A 12894-nucleotide genomic window follows, 5' to 3' on the forward strand; every position below is an offset into this window, starting at 1 on the left:
CTCTAACTCCTCCATTGGAGACCCTTTGCTCAGTCCAATGGTTGGCTGTGAACATCCACCTCTGTATTTGTCAGTCTCTTGCAGAGCCTCTGAGGAGACAGCTATATTAGGCTCCTGTCAGCAAGCACTTCTTGGTATCTGCAATAGTGTCTGGACTTCCTTAGTTCTGGACACTGCTCTTAATACTTTCATAGAGTACATCACATAGAGTACATGCAACTACATAAACTATTTTTAATTTATTCTTAGAAAAATTCATACATGTTATAATGCATCTTAATCATATCCATACCAGCTTCATTCCTCAAACTCCCCTGGTCCAAGTCATTTACAAAATATCACACTGAGTCCAATCAACATTGCCCATATGCACATGTCTGTGGGATGATCCACTAGGACACAGGCAACCTGCCAATGGCCACTCCTCAAGGAAAACCGACTTTCCCTTCCCCAGTAGCTATCAAATGTCCTCAGCTGGGGATGGAACCAGAGGAGGTTCTCCCTCTCCTTGCTGGACATCTTAACTGGCTTGGTAGGTGTGGGTATCTACAGTTGTTTTGAGTTTATGTGTTTAATAGTCATATCATGTATATCAATAGACCAGCATCTCACAGCACTACTCCCTATCTTCTGGCTTCAAAAACAAAACAAAATAAGACCAGGTAAAGATTTGTAGTTAGGTGAAGTTGAGTTATGTGAACTTATTGTTTGATATTTTTCTTGGTAATGACTAAGTTTAAAAGTTTGTTCCACATATTAATAGCACTAAAATGTCACATGGCCTGCAGAAAAGGGGTGGGTAGATATCAAGAGTGCTGAGTGAGAAGGTATCAAAACCATGAACTATTGGATGTGGACAGTCCATGAACATGTTAGCCCCTCGATGTATATATCAATGTAAATTGAAATGGACTTGGAAATGGTGACTGACTGACAAGTCTACATTCACTGGGCTCTCCCTCAAGTAGGTGATAAAAGAGACACTTCTGTGCGGTTTACCTATCTTTATGTAAATCTACCACAGTGCTTCATATTGTGTTACATCTGCCTTGTTCCACTTCTGAGAAATGTACAACCTAGCTGAAGTGAGTGTAGATCTGAAATGAAGTACGTGGCAGTGGCTTGTCACAAATGATGAGATGGGAAGACAACTGGAGAGAGCAGGTTCACATCATATGAAGGGTAGATTCACATCATATGATAGGAATTCCAGGGGATGAGACACTGCTGATAGCTTTGGGAGTAGCTTCTGCCATGCTGGGGAAAAAAACCAAAAAATGAAAAACTAACAAACTAACAGGAACTAACAAATAACGAACGAACGAACGAACGAACGAACGAACTAACTAACTAACTAACTAACTAACTAACTAACTAACTAACTAACACCCTGCAGCTTTGGTCTATTTGCCTGGGTCCAGTTAGGTCTCTTATCTTTAATGCTTTCTTCTTGGGGTACCTGGTTGGGTGAACGTGGAGTATGTTGCTGTTTAGTTACTTTTTAGGTCGCTGTGATAAAATATCACTACAAAAGCCACTTAAGGGGGAAGGGCTTACTGTGGGTGACAGTCGCAGGTTACAGTGCACCCTGGCAGGGCAGTCAGAGCATCAGGAACTGGAGGCAGCTGTCCATGTCACTGTCACAGTCGAAAAGTAAGAGGTTTTGGATATTTATGTTCAGCTCAGGTTCTTCACTTTTATATCGTGTAGGGTTCAAGCCTAGGGAATGGAACTACCCACTGTAGACAGATTTCCCTCCCCAATGTAATTCTAGATCTCAAGCTGACCATTGAGATTAATCACCACAGTGTGAAACCATCAATGAAGCTAAAGTATCAGTTGAAGGCCAGATCTGTGCTCTTTCTGCTCTTCCTGACGAACTTTCAGGAGCTAGATAAAGACACGTGACCAAGACACGTGACCATCATCCTTTGTTCTTCTTGCCCTTAGGATCTCTGTGTGAGTGGTGCGCAGCTACTCCATTTTAAAAGCTCCCTTGTGGAGGAAGCAGTCAATGAGCTAATAAACATGTTATTGGATGTGGATGTACCACCTGAAGAAGCAGCCGAAAACGTCTGCCATGAGAACGCCAGTCCTAGCGGTAACACTTCAGGTGAGAGATGGGATATTCGCTGAAAACTAAAATTTAATTTTTTATACTTCTATAAACATCACCTCACTTATACTGATACCTATGAATCTGAAATTATGATTTTGCACAAATGGCTCAGTTGCTTATCCTAAATATTTTGTGTCAAACTATACAAACATTTTCCTATGGGGTGAGGGGGAGATGTCATTTCCCAGGGTTTTTAGTGCTATTGTTGGGAGAGAACAAACTAGAATACAGGTCTCTGAGGCCCAGTGTAGTTTTAATTAATTGGTTATTTATTTATTTACATTTTGAATGTTATCCCCCTCCCCAGTTTTCCTTCCACAAACCGCCATCTCCTTCTGTTCTCCCCTGCTTCTATAAGGGTGCTGCCCATTCTCCCACCCACTCCTGCCTCCCCGCCCTAGCATTCCCCTACACTGGGTCATCGAGTCTTCACAGGATCAAGGGTTTCTCTCCCACTGATGCCAGATAAGGCCATCCTCTGCTACATATCCAGCTGGAGAAAGGGGTCCCTCTATGTATACTCTTTAGTTGGTGGTTTAGTCCCTGAGAGTTTTTTTTTGGGGGGGGGTTCTGGTTGGTTGATGTTGTTCTTCCTATGGGGTTGCAAACCCCTTCACTAGTGTAACTTTTAACCTGCATTCCTGGATCTGTTATTGGCTGTTTTCTCACATGGAGATGATCTCTATTGGGCCACCTTATGCCTCCATTTCTTCTTCCTGTTCTTCTGTGACCTCACTTTCTCAGACGTAAGGCATTTGATTGATATTGAGCTTGCATGTAATTTATCTTAGTTTTCTCCCTGTAATGTAATGGATTGATCTCTCTCTCTCAGGAAGAAGAGAAGGGCATTCTGAGGCCTTGGCATCTTCCTTCAATGCCGGGGCCAGCTCTCTGCCATTGACAGCAACTGCAAGAAAGAAGAAAGAAACCGAGGTGTTAGAGGAAGCCCGTGAGCTGCTCTCCCACTTTAACCACCAGAACACAGATGCTCTTTTGAAAGTGACCAGGAATACACTTGAGGCCATTCGCAGACGCATTCACTTCTCCCACATGATTAACTTCCGGGGTATGATCTTGCACAGTGTGCCTGTTGGTTAATTATGTAGAAGGCGCGCGCACGTGTGTGTGTGGTGTATATTCCTATTAAATTTAAATAATTTCAAACACTCTGCCATTTATTGGGTCCTTCCTTATAACTGTAAACAGTATGAACTTTGGTCATCCCAGCTAATTCTATGGCGTGGATCCTCTCATCACGTATGTTAAAACCGAGAAACCCAGGGCCCAGAAAGATTAGTTTGCCAAGGGTTCTGAAATCCCGATGACACAAAAATCAACATAATTTTAAAAATTCCCTGTAATAAGACAAAGGCATAAAGAAAATTATTTAATCCAAGAGAGGAAAAACATGAGAGAGTTATCAGTGACAAATTCTTAACCAATCTTATTAATTATTAACCAGTCTTAGTAATGATAAGCGATTGACGGCATCCATTTAAAATTAGAATTTATTTCACTATTTCCATGATACTTCGGTTTTTCATTCTGAATGCCCTCATTATTTTCTAGCAGTGTTCAGAAAAAGGTTTTGGCTTTTCTATGTGTGGCTACAAAATCCCACAAATGGTAGGAGTATTCTGAAGTTAAAAATCTAAAATTAAAAAAAAAAACTAAAGTAAGAATAGTAGAGAACGCATAAACTACAACGGAAATAGTAATTAATTGAGACAAAATAGGATAATAAAACCTTATTTGGAAGATTTGTAATGAAAGAGGAGCATACTATTGTGTTTAAAGCAGATGAAGAAAATCAGGGCCTGTGAGAGAATGTTCTGGGGCGTGGCTTTGATTTACTTCAGAAGGAAAGACAGGTCTTTCTTTAGACACAAGGCTGTTGAAAGAATCCATCAAACGTTGGCTCAAATGTTAATATATTAAATCATAGTTACTGCATAGCTTTGTGCATTGCAGGTGTTTTCAACCGTATTAGCTTATGCGCAGCTCATGTACACATGCTTGTACTCACGCTCCTCTGTCTAAATACTTAAACCTAAAGCTAGAGTCAACTTTAAAAGCCTTGTTATTATAGACAATGAGTTACATTTACATTTTTCCTGCGTGTGGAACTGCTCCAAAGTTTGGAATATATTCATTGTGGGAGGTATTTTATTTAAAATTCCAAAAGTCGCTTGTTTTAACTTTCATTTATTATAGTATTTGCTCTTCATTTCTTCTTTGCTTACTCCGCATTTAACTCCTTGTTGGCATGACTTTGCTTGCCACCATTGTATTTAAAATCTTAGGTAAGACTTTATACTTGATTCTGATTCTTAAATGAAAGTTTCCGTCTATGGAGATGTACCAGCAAGCTACGATCAGCAGAATGACCTGCGATTCACTGAATCACTATTCTACTGAGCAAAACCAGATCTTAAAATGTCCATGCACTCATTGATTTGAGAAATGTTTGTCCCATTACATGTGTATTATGTGTGCTTTAATTTTTGGCAGAGTCTATTAAGTATATTCCATTTTTTTCAACTAAAAATGGTGTGTTAACTCAGACAGTAATGATGCGTCTAAGGCAAAGCAGAACCATCTGCCCATTTTCCGGGCAAGTGTCACTCTGGCCATTCCCAACATCGCTATGACTCCTGCCCTGGAAGACATACAGCAGACGCTGAACAAAGCCGTGGAATGCATCATCAGTGTCCCCAAGGGGGTTAGACAGTGGAGCAGCGAGCTGTTGTCCAAGGTTGGTAGAGTGTGAAATATCGATCCATTCGGAAGCTGCTGTTTTTAAAGATGGGGCAAAGTTGAAGAGCATCCTTATTCCATTCTAGAGAAAGATGCATGAAAGAAAAATGGCTGCCGTGAAGAACAACGAAGACAGTGATTCAGACGCTGAGGTGGAGGAAAATGAGCTGCAAGGTAAGCCTGCTTTAACGATTTTAGAGATTGAAAGTCTCTCTCTCTCCCTCTCCCCATTCCTTGTCCTACCCCTTGTGTGTTTGTGTGTCTCTGTTTGTTTGTATATGTCCGTGTAGATGCTCATGGAGGCCAGAAGAGGGAGCTGGAGACACAGGAAGTTGCAAGCCACCTTATATAGTGCTGGGAACTGATCTGGGGTCGTCTGCAAGAAGAGCAAGGGATCTCAATTGCCGAGCCATGCTCCCAACTTTTAAAGCGTGGTCTTGGAAAGTTCTGTTTCACAGAGATCTCTAGTATCTCCTGTGCCACATGCGGTTTTCAAATCATGTTCAATAAGAGCATCAATCTTTCAGCCCATTTTGGGTTTAAAAACTTTAAGATTCACGTACGGATCTGTCAGTGTCGCGCTATCTCCTGCTTCTGTTGCATCTGCATAATCTGGTGCAACACTGACTTTGGTTGGTCTGATCTATTAATGGCTGAAGATAGGAAGTGCGTTTAAATTCACACTTTACTGAAAAACTGGCTTTCATCACAGTGAGTATTCCCTGGCACGTTACAGATATATTTGACCTACTGTGAGTTCTGTTTTGTTAACACATCCTGAATGCTGCTTTGCATCCTGCAGCTTTCATTTGTAGTCTGTAAAACTGGGGAGCATGAGACATCCAAGTCGCTAATGATATCAGATGTCCTCTTCAGTCCTCAAACTCCCTTTCTGTCTGAACCAAGGCGAGCAGACACAGTACAATTTTGTCGGCGTTGCTCTCCTCCAAGATGATAAAATTGAATACGAGGAAGAAACTGAAGCCCGTACCTCTTTGAAATACTCCAAATGAGGAAGGTAGAAAGAGTTGAAAATATGGTTCCATAAATAACTTATTTGTTTGTTTATTCATTTAATTTATTTATTATTTGATTAAGCTAAAAAGCATTATCTGGAGCTGGACAGATGGCTCGTTAGCTAGGAATAGATAGTGCTCTTGCTGCAGACCTGAGTCTGGTTCCCAGCACCACTTTCTGGTGGCTCACAACTGCTTGCTTCTCCAGCTCCAGGGCATCTGATTTCTGTGGGCACCTTCACTTATGCGCACATGACACCCACTCCCCCCACCAACACATACATACAACTAAACCATGAATTAGATATAAAAAAGAGATCATATATTATGGTATTAGGCCAATTTAATCTGTAAACATCGCTTTAGCTCCTAGAATCATTTACAGCTCAGAGTCGTCTACGGAGAATATGTTCAGTCATGAATCATAGCCAGAGAAGAAAAAAAATATGTACTGAAAACATGACCAAAGAACTGAAGCAACAGACTGCAACAGAAGCAACCTGGCTGTCTTTAACTGTACAGTTAAGAGGGTGTGTGTGTGTGTCGTATACTTTGAGCATCATCATTGTCTAAATTTAGAACATTTTTTATTATCTCAGAATGAACCCCTGTACCAGTCAGCATTCATTTTGCTTTCTCTTTCTGTTCATCCCTTGGAAGCCAGTGATCTATGTCCCATCCCTAGGGATGGGTCATTCCATGTGTGGGTTCTGTGACTGTTTTTCCCCATTGTCATGCTATTTCTATTTTCATCAATGTGTAGCATTTGTGTTACATTTTCCCTATCGTAGCACCATAGATGGGATCCCAGGTCCTGCACATGCCAGGCAAATGCTGTGCTTCTGGCTTCATTCTTAGACTTGTTTGTTTGATAGAGGAACTTACTGTGTAGCTTAGGCTGGCCTTGAACTTGTTAGGTAGGTCAGGCTACTCTTGAGCTCAAGATTCTCCCTCTCCCACCTCCTGAGTGCTAGGATTGTGGGCCCATAATATTCATTTCTTTTTATCATTGGACTGTATTTCACAGTACAGACAGACTATATTTTATTTATGCATTAATACGTTAGTGAACAGTTCAATTGCTTCCATTTTGTACTTTCATTAAGAATTCTGGTAAATATGGTGCAGTGCATGTGTGTATTTTGCACGTGTTCATGTGTTTGCTCGTGTTTGGTTGATCATGTGTGTACATGCACATGTGGCACTCAGAAGCTGATGTTAGGTGTCTTCCTCAGTTGCATTGCATCTTGTGATTTGAGACAGGGTCTCTCACTGATCCTGAGGATCATCCACTGGCTAAACTACCTGGCCAGAATGCTCCAGGGGTCCGCCCCTTTCCCCCTGCCACCCAGTGCTGGTTACACATACACGCTGCAAACCCAGAGCTGATGTGGGTGAGGAAGATGTAAACTCAGGTTCTCAGGCCCAAGTGGCAAACATTTTACCAAGTGAGTTGCTCTGCAACCCCAAGATTTTCTGTGGCCATGTTTTTGATTCTCTAGGGATAGACTGACAAGTAGGACTGCTGGGCTTATGGTGAGTTTGTGTTGAACACTGAAAGAAAGGCCACACAATCTTTGGCAGGTACAGCGGCATTTGCTTCTCCCACTGGCAATACAGGAGGGGTTCATTGCCTTTTCTCTCCATTGTCACTAACCGCATTCTCGCCTGCCTTTTGTCTATAGCCATTGTCACAGGTACAGAGCAGTGTCTCATTGTATTTTTAGTGTGAATTTCTGTGGTGGCAAGAGACTCTCAGTACCCTTTCATGTGGTTCCTGGTCACTTGTGCATTATTTGGAGCAATATCTATTTTTTTTTTCACATTCTAAAACTTTGGGTAACTTATTCAAATATCTGTGAGATTTTTATATGTTCTGAATAAAGTTATAAAAGTTTTCTACTACAGATTTGTTCTCAGCTTCTTGCTGATCTCTTTTGGAGAATCAAAGTTGAGTTTTAAGTTCTGCTCAGCTGTATTTTCATTGTGTGTCTAAGAAACAGTTGCTTGGCCTATGGTTGCGGAGCTTTGTACTCTTTCAAAGTTGTATAGCTTAGCATTTGCATTTCGGTCTGTGATTCACTTTCAACGACGTTGGAGTTTAAAGTCATTATTTTCCAAGTGTGTGTATACTGGTACTACCGCTGTTCAGCTAAGAAATCATTTATTCTATAATTGAATTTTCTTGAGACCTGTGTTGAAACTCACTTAAACACGAGTGTAAATCCAAATGTTTATTTCTGAACTTCTGGTTTTGTCCCATTAATCTGAAGTCTTGCTAATTCTAGTGTGACACTGTCTTTACTGCTATAGCTCTGTAATAAGCTTTTAAAAATTACTTATTTATTGTTTTACAATTTCATACACTTATATTTTTTTGTTCAAATTTCTGTCTCACTATTCTTTATCATTCCATTCCCATTAAACTCTTTCTTCTTCCAAAGCGATGTCCCCCACCCCCCGAATGGCATTATTTTCTGGGTGACCCATGGCATATAAAAGAGGCTGTCTATAGGACATGGGTGGCCACAGTCATTAGCTTGAGTGGTAGCAGAGCCCCCTGAGTGAGGAATATAACGTCCACCCCACCCCCACTCTATCTCTGACTCCTCTGGGAGGAGTGAAGTCAGGAAGTGTGAGTCCTGTACCATTTCGATATTTCCCCAAACGCACTTAAAATGTGCTGGATCCGTCACGTTCTGTATGAATCTTAAGAACAGCTTGTTAGTTTCTACGGAAAGAAAAATCAGTTGAAACGTCTAAATAGGGATGGGCTGAATTTGTACATCAATTTGTGGTACATTTCAACTTTAAAAGGATTTAAATTCCACAAGGCATGTTCCTCTGATCACACAACAGGATGATGCACATATGAGCTCACAGAGATCGTGGCAACTCACAACAGGCCTGCACAGGTCCACAGTGAAAAAGGTCCCAGCACTGAGACAACTGAGTGGACAGCGCCCCACCTCTAACCAAGAAGCTATTTGAAATTCATATTGATGCCTGCCAGGAGAGGGACAATCAGTTTCTTCCGATGGAGTATCAATGGGTCTATAAATCATAATTCAGGGCAGGCCCCATGCCTGAGTAGTTGGTCAACACAAAATGAATACTTTGTGTGTGTGTATGTATATGTATGTGTTGTGTGTGTTGTGTGTGTTGTGTATTTTTTTCTCTTGTTTTGGCATATTTTGTCTTATTGGGCTTTTACTTAGTTGTTTAGATTCTGGGTTTTTTTATTTTTATTTTTATTTATTTATTTTTTTAATTTTAAAATTAATTTTTTTATTACGTATTTTCCTCAATTACATTTCCAATGCTATCCCAAAAGTCCCCCATACCCTCCCCCCCCCACTTCCCTACCCACTCATTCCCATTTTTTGGCCCTGGCATTCCCCTGTACTGGGGCATATAAAGTTTGCAAGTCCAATGGACCTCTTTTTGCAGTGATGGCCAACTAGGCCATCTTTTGATACATATGCAGCTAGAGTCAAGAGCTCCGGGGTACTGGTTAGTTCATAATGTTGTTGCACCTACAGGGTTGCAGATCTCTTTAGCTCCTTGGATACTTTCTCTAGCTCCTCCATTGGGGGCCCTGTGATCCATGCAATAGCTGACTGTGAGCATCCACTTCTGTGTTTGCTAGGCCCCGGCATAGTCTCACAAGAGGCAGCTATATCTGGGTCCTTTCAGCAAAATCTTGCTAGTGTATGCAATGGTGTCAGCGTTTTATTTTTAAAGAGAGAACATAAAGTTCAGTGGGTAGAGAGATGGGAAGGATCTGGGCTATGGTGGGGAGGGAAGAAAGTATGTATAATTAATAAAAGCTAAATAATTAAAAATAAAAAAATAAATTAAAAATTAAGTAATAAAAAAGGAGAAATGCTTGGGATTGAGGTACAATAAAATTTTAGTATAGGGCTGGGTGGTGGTGGCGCATGTTTTTAATCCCAGCACTTGGGAGGCAGAGGCAGAGGCAGGTGGATTTTTGAGTTCGAGGCCAGCCTGGTCTACAAAGTGAGTTCCAGGACAGCCAGGGCTATACAGAGAAACCCTGTCTCACCCCACCCCCTCCCCCCAAAAAACCCCAGTTAGAATAGAAAAAAGAAAATCTGAGTGCTGAATCATAACACTTAAGAAAACACCCCCCCCAAAAAAATCCAAAAAAACATAACAAAATAAAACAAATCCAAAAGCTAGCTAGCCAAGCAGCAGAAGAACACTATGGACCGGCTCTGACCGGCCTGGACAAGTTCTGTAATAATCCATATTGTGTGCAGCATCAGCTGCTGTACTGTCTGGCTGCTTAGAGGTCAGCTAAGAAGAGAACGTGGAGATTTCCCTTACTGGTTTGAGCCCAGAAGTTTCACCCTTTGCTTTAGGGACTCTGTGTGCAGGAGAAGCAGGACCACCGCCCAAGACTTGCCTAATGGTTATGACAGCCTCTGTGTTAGGCAGAGATGAAGACTGGACATTTCCCCCTCCTTCCTGGGCTCCTGTGTGTGTGTGTGTGTGTGTGTGTGTGTGTGTGTGTGTGTGAGTGCGCACACTTTGGAAGTCCCAGAGCCATCGAGAGTCTTCTGTGTCATGTCCATGCTGAGGTCGCTCTTTCTCTATCCCAAACTAACCCTACTGATCCCAACTTTCTTTACCTCGGACTAACACCATTCATTGTCCTAGATACTGATAGAGTCAAGTGACTGGGGCAGTTGTGTAAATGTCTTTCCTTTCTTTGGACAAATACTGTGTGGCTAAAGCTTTCCCTGGCCCCATTCAGTCAAGTCCTGACTTGGGTTAGACAAAGACCAACTCTTTGGATGCAGTTCATACAGGGAGCTCCGAGCCATGAGAGTTAGTAATAGTTCTTCAGAATTTACCACAAGGAGACCCAAATCTCACTCTCCTCAGCATGGAATGCTGGGCTGCAGGTTTTCACAGCTCTGAGATGGCAAGACTGCCATTGTTTAAGGCTGCCACACAGCCAGAGAGGGACCGATGAGAACTGCAGGTGCATCCCAGCATGGGGAACTTGCTATCACCGCTGAGGTCCAGCATTTCTTCTTGAAGGAATGCTTTTTGGATGGTTGCATACTTTAATTCATTTTATTAGTACCAAACCAGTTAAGATTGTCAATCTCCTCTACCCCTTTCATTGTATTTATGCAGATTTTATATGTCTTTATCATTATAAAAACCTACACTTTTTTTTATTTCAAAATATGTCTGTAGACTGTTGATACTAACATTTGTATATTTCTTTTCTTCTCCGGCTTTAGAAACTCTGGAGATAGCATCCATAAACTTACCCATCCCAGTGCAAACCCAGAATTACTATAAGAATATTTCTGACAACAAAGAGATTGTAAAGTTGGTATCTGTGCTCAGCACAGTCATCAGCTCCACCAAGAAGGTATGTGTGTGCATGTGCCAGTGTGTGTTTGCACGAATTCCATCATAAGCTCACCATGTGCCAGTGTGTGCTTGCACAAATTCCATCATAAGCTCACTCTGCGTATAGCCTGATTTCACCCTTGATAGTGTTCCTGAGCAATGAGAGGCATCTTGTCTGTGTTCAGTTAATGTGTGTTCACTGAAGACCCTTTAATTTAGAATGCAATGGGAACAGAGCTGTGAACTCCCTGCTTTGCCTCCTGTTCTGGTTAACGTCTCTCTCCTTGTTTGTTCCCATAAATGAGTCTAACTTAAAAATAAAAAAATCTGTCCTGTTCAAACCCACAATTCAGACCGAGGTGACAGTTTCTCAGTTCTCCTTCCAAGAGTAAAAGAGGATAAGGTGTGCAGTCTGTGTGTGTGCGTGTGTGTGTGTGTGTATCCGCCCATGTGTTTGTATGGACACACTTGTCTGTATGTGCACATGTATAGGTCAGAGGTTGCTATGGCTTACTTTATGGCTTCCCACCTTATTTTTGAGAGTTTCTCACTGAACCAGAGGCTCACTTTCCCCTGTCTCCCGCCCCCTCCCCCCGACTTTGGCATGGGTTGACTGACTGGATTTTCCTCATATTGCACACCTATGGCTAGGATTATGGAGGTGTCTGCTGCACCAGGCTTTCTGCAGATACTGGGGATGCAAACTCAGGACTCCTGCTTGAACAGCAGGGGCAGGCACTCTTCCCACTGAGTCATCTCACTCAGAGTTTCCAAGTTCCCATAGCAGAATTACCTCCTGGCCAGTAGATGATGTATTCCCACTTTCTTATATGTGGGTAGGCAAATCCACAAATTGTCAGAGGAAAATTTATACATATATCCCGACATGGAATTCAGAGAAAATAGAGTATTAAAAAATTACTACCATCGATACGAGCTCATACTGGCTGTCTGTAAAGCCAGTTCAGTTTTTTTCCAACTTGCTTCCTCAACCCCACTGTCCTGTACATGCTCTCTGGTTGGCAGTTCAGCCTCTAGGAGCCCCTGTGGGCCTAGGTTAGATGATTCTGTAGATTTTCTTATGGCATCATTTACTTCTCAGGCTTCTTCAAACCTCCCTCCCACTCCTCCACAAGATTCCCAAGCCCACTCAATGTTTGGCTGTGGGTTTTTGCATCTGTTTCCATTGGCTGCTGGCTGTCACCTCTCAGAAGACAGCTACGCTGGGCTCCTGCCTGCAACTCTAGCAGAATATCATTAATAGTGTCAACAGTGGGCTCCCTCTTAGGAAGTGGGTCTCAAGTTGGGCCAACATTTGTTGATTGTCCCCTCAATTTCTGCTCCCTCTTTATTCTTGTAGGCAGAAAAAATTGTGGGACTAAGTTTTTGTGGCTGGGTTGGTGTCCTTATCTCTCCATTGGAAGTCTTGCCTAGTTACAAGGCATAGCTGTTTCAGGTTCCATTATTGCCTAATGCTAGGAGTCTTAGTGAGGGTTACACTCATAGATTCCTGGGAATTTCCATCATCCTAGGTTTCTAGCTCATCCTAAGAATGCCCCCTCCACCTATCCAGTGCTCTCTCCAGTTCTCTCTGCTCACACACTTGTT

General features: G+C 42.0%; 1 protein-coding gene across 2 annotated transcripts in view; it reads left to right on the forward strand.

The window, feature by feature from the left end:
- Dnah5 (dynein, axonemal, heavy chain 5) overlaps positions 1-12894 on the forward strand; it is a 317192-nt gene that overhangs the window by 112489 nt on the left and 191809 nt on the right. For both annotated transcript variants that reach the window (XM_006520014.2, NM_133365.3), the window contains exons 18-22: positions 1951-2113; positions 2952-3185; positions 4684-4874; positions 4963-5050; positions 11172-11305. In XM_006520014.2, the coding sequence (XP_006520077.1) occupies positions 1951-2113; positions 2952-3185; positions 4684-4874; positions 4963-5050; positions 11172-11305 (810 nt within the window). The remainder of the gene's footprint in view (positions 1-1950; positions 2114-2951; positions 3186-4683; positions 4875-4962; positions 5051-11171; positions 11306-12894) is intronic.

This window comes from Mus musculus, chromosome 15 (assembly GCF_000001635.26).
Source record: "Mus musculus strain C57BL/6J chromosome 15, GRCm38.p6 C57BL/6J".
NCBI lineage: Eukaryota > Metazoa > Chordata > Mammalia > Rodentia > Muridae > Mus > Mus musculus.